The sequence below is a fragment of the Condylura cristata genome, unplaced genomic scaffold, assembly GCF_000260355.1.
Source record: "Condylura cristata isolate star-nosed mole 26May11 unplaced genomic scaffold, ConCri1.0 scaffold00032, whole genome shotgun sequence".
NCBI classification, from domain to species: domain Eukaryota; kingdom Metazoa; phylum Chordata; class Mammalia; order Eulipotyphla; family Talpidae; genus Condylura; species Condylura cristata.
Window position 1 is genome coordinate 20,461,796 of NW_004567133.1, and position 620 is coordinate 20,462,415.

The 620-nt window shown below is 72.6% G+C and overlaps 1 protein-coding gene across 1 annotated transcript in view; it reads right to left on the bottom strand.

Annotated features, from left to right (window-relative positions):
• Positions 1–389, bottom strand: part of UBE2I (ubiquitin-conjugating enzyme E2I) — a gene marked incomplete at its 5' end in the record, with an annotated part of 1,208 nt that extends 819 nt beyond the window's left edge. The window contains 2 exons of the mRNA XM_012731705.1: positions 115–194; positions 261–389. Of these exons, the coding sequence (XP_012587159.1) occupies positions 115–194; positions 261–389 (209 nt within the window). The remainder of the gene's footprint in view (positions 1–114; positions 195–260) is intronic.
• Positions 390–620: the final 231 nt, after the last annotated feature.

A 620-nucleotide genomic window follows, 5' to 3' on the forward strand; every position in this document is an offset into this window, starting at 1 on the left:
CCCCCCCAAAGGCCTCCCAGGCGCTCACTGGTAGCCACACGGGGGTCCGCCCCCCTCTCCACCCCCCGCCGCAGGGCATGCGCCCAGCGGCCACCCCCCACGGCCAGCGCTCACCAGTAAATCGTGTAGGCCTCGGCCTGAGCGGGGTCCTGGATGTTTGGCTCGTTGAGCAGCTCCTGGATGCCGAGCAGGATCTGCGGAGAGAGGGGCGCTCGCGGGGGCTCCGAGGCGGGGCCGGCCGGCCGGGGCGCGGCGCGTACCTGTTTGATGGTGATGGCGGGTCTCCAGTCCTTGTCCTCCTCGAGGATGGACAGGCACACAGTGCCCGAAGGGTACACGTTGGGGTGGAAGAGCGGCGGCTCGAACTTGCCTGCGCAGAGGCAGGGCGGTCAGCGGGGCCCGGCCGCACCTGGGGCTCACGGCGCTGGCCGGAGGTTCGGTCAAGGAAGCCCAGAGACGGACAGCAGCCGGCCGGCCCCGATGCACGCCCCAGGCCACCTCCGTGGCGGCCACAGGGCTCCTCCCGCACCCGGGGAGCCCGAGGGCGTGACCTGAAGTCACCTGGCAGTGAGCTGGCCACTGTCTGGCCTCCCGGGCAGGCCCCTGCCCCCCACCACCTG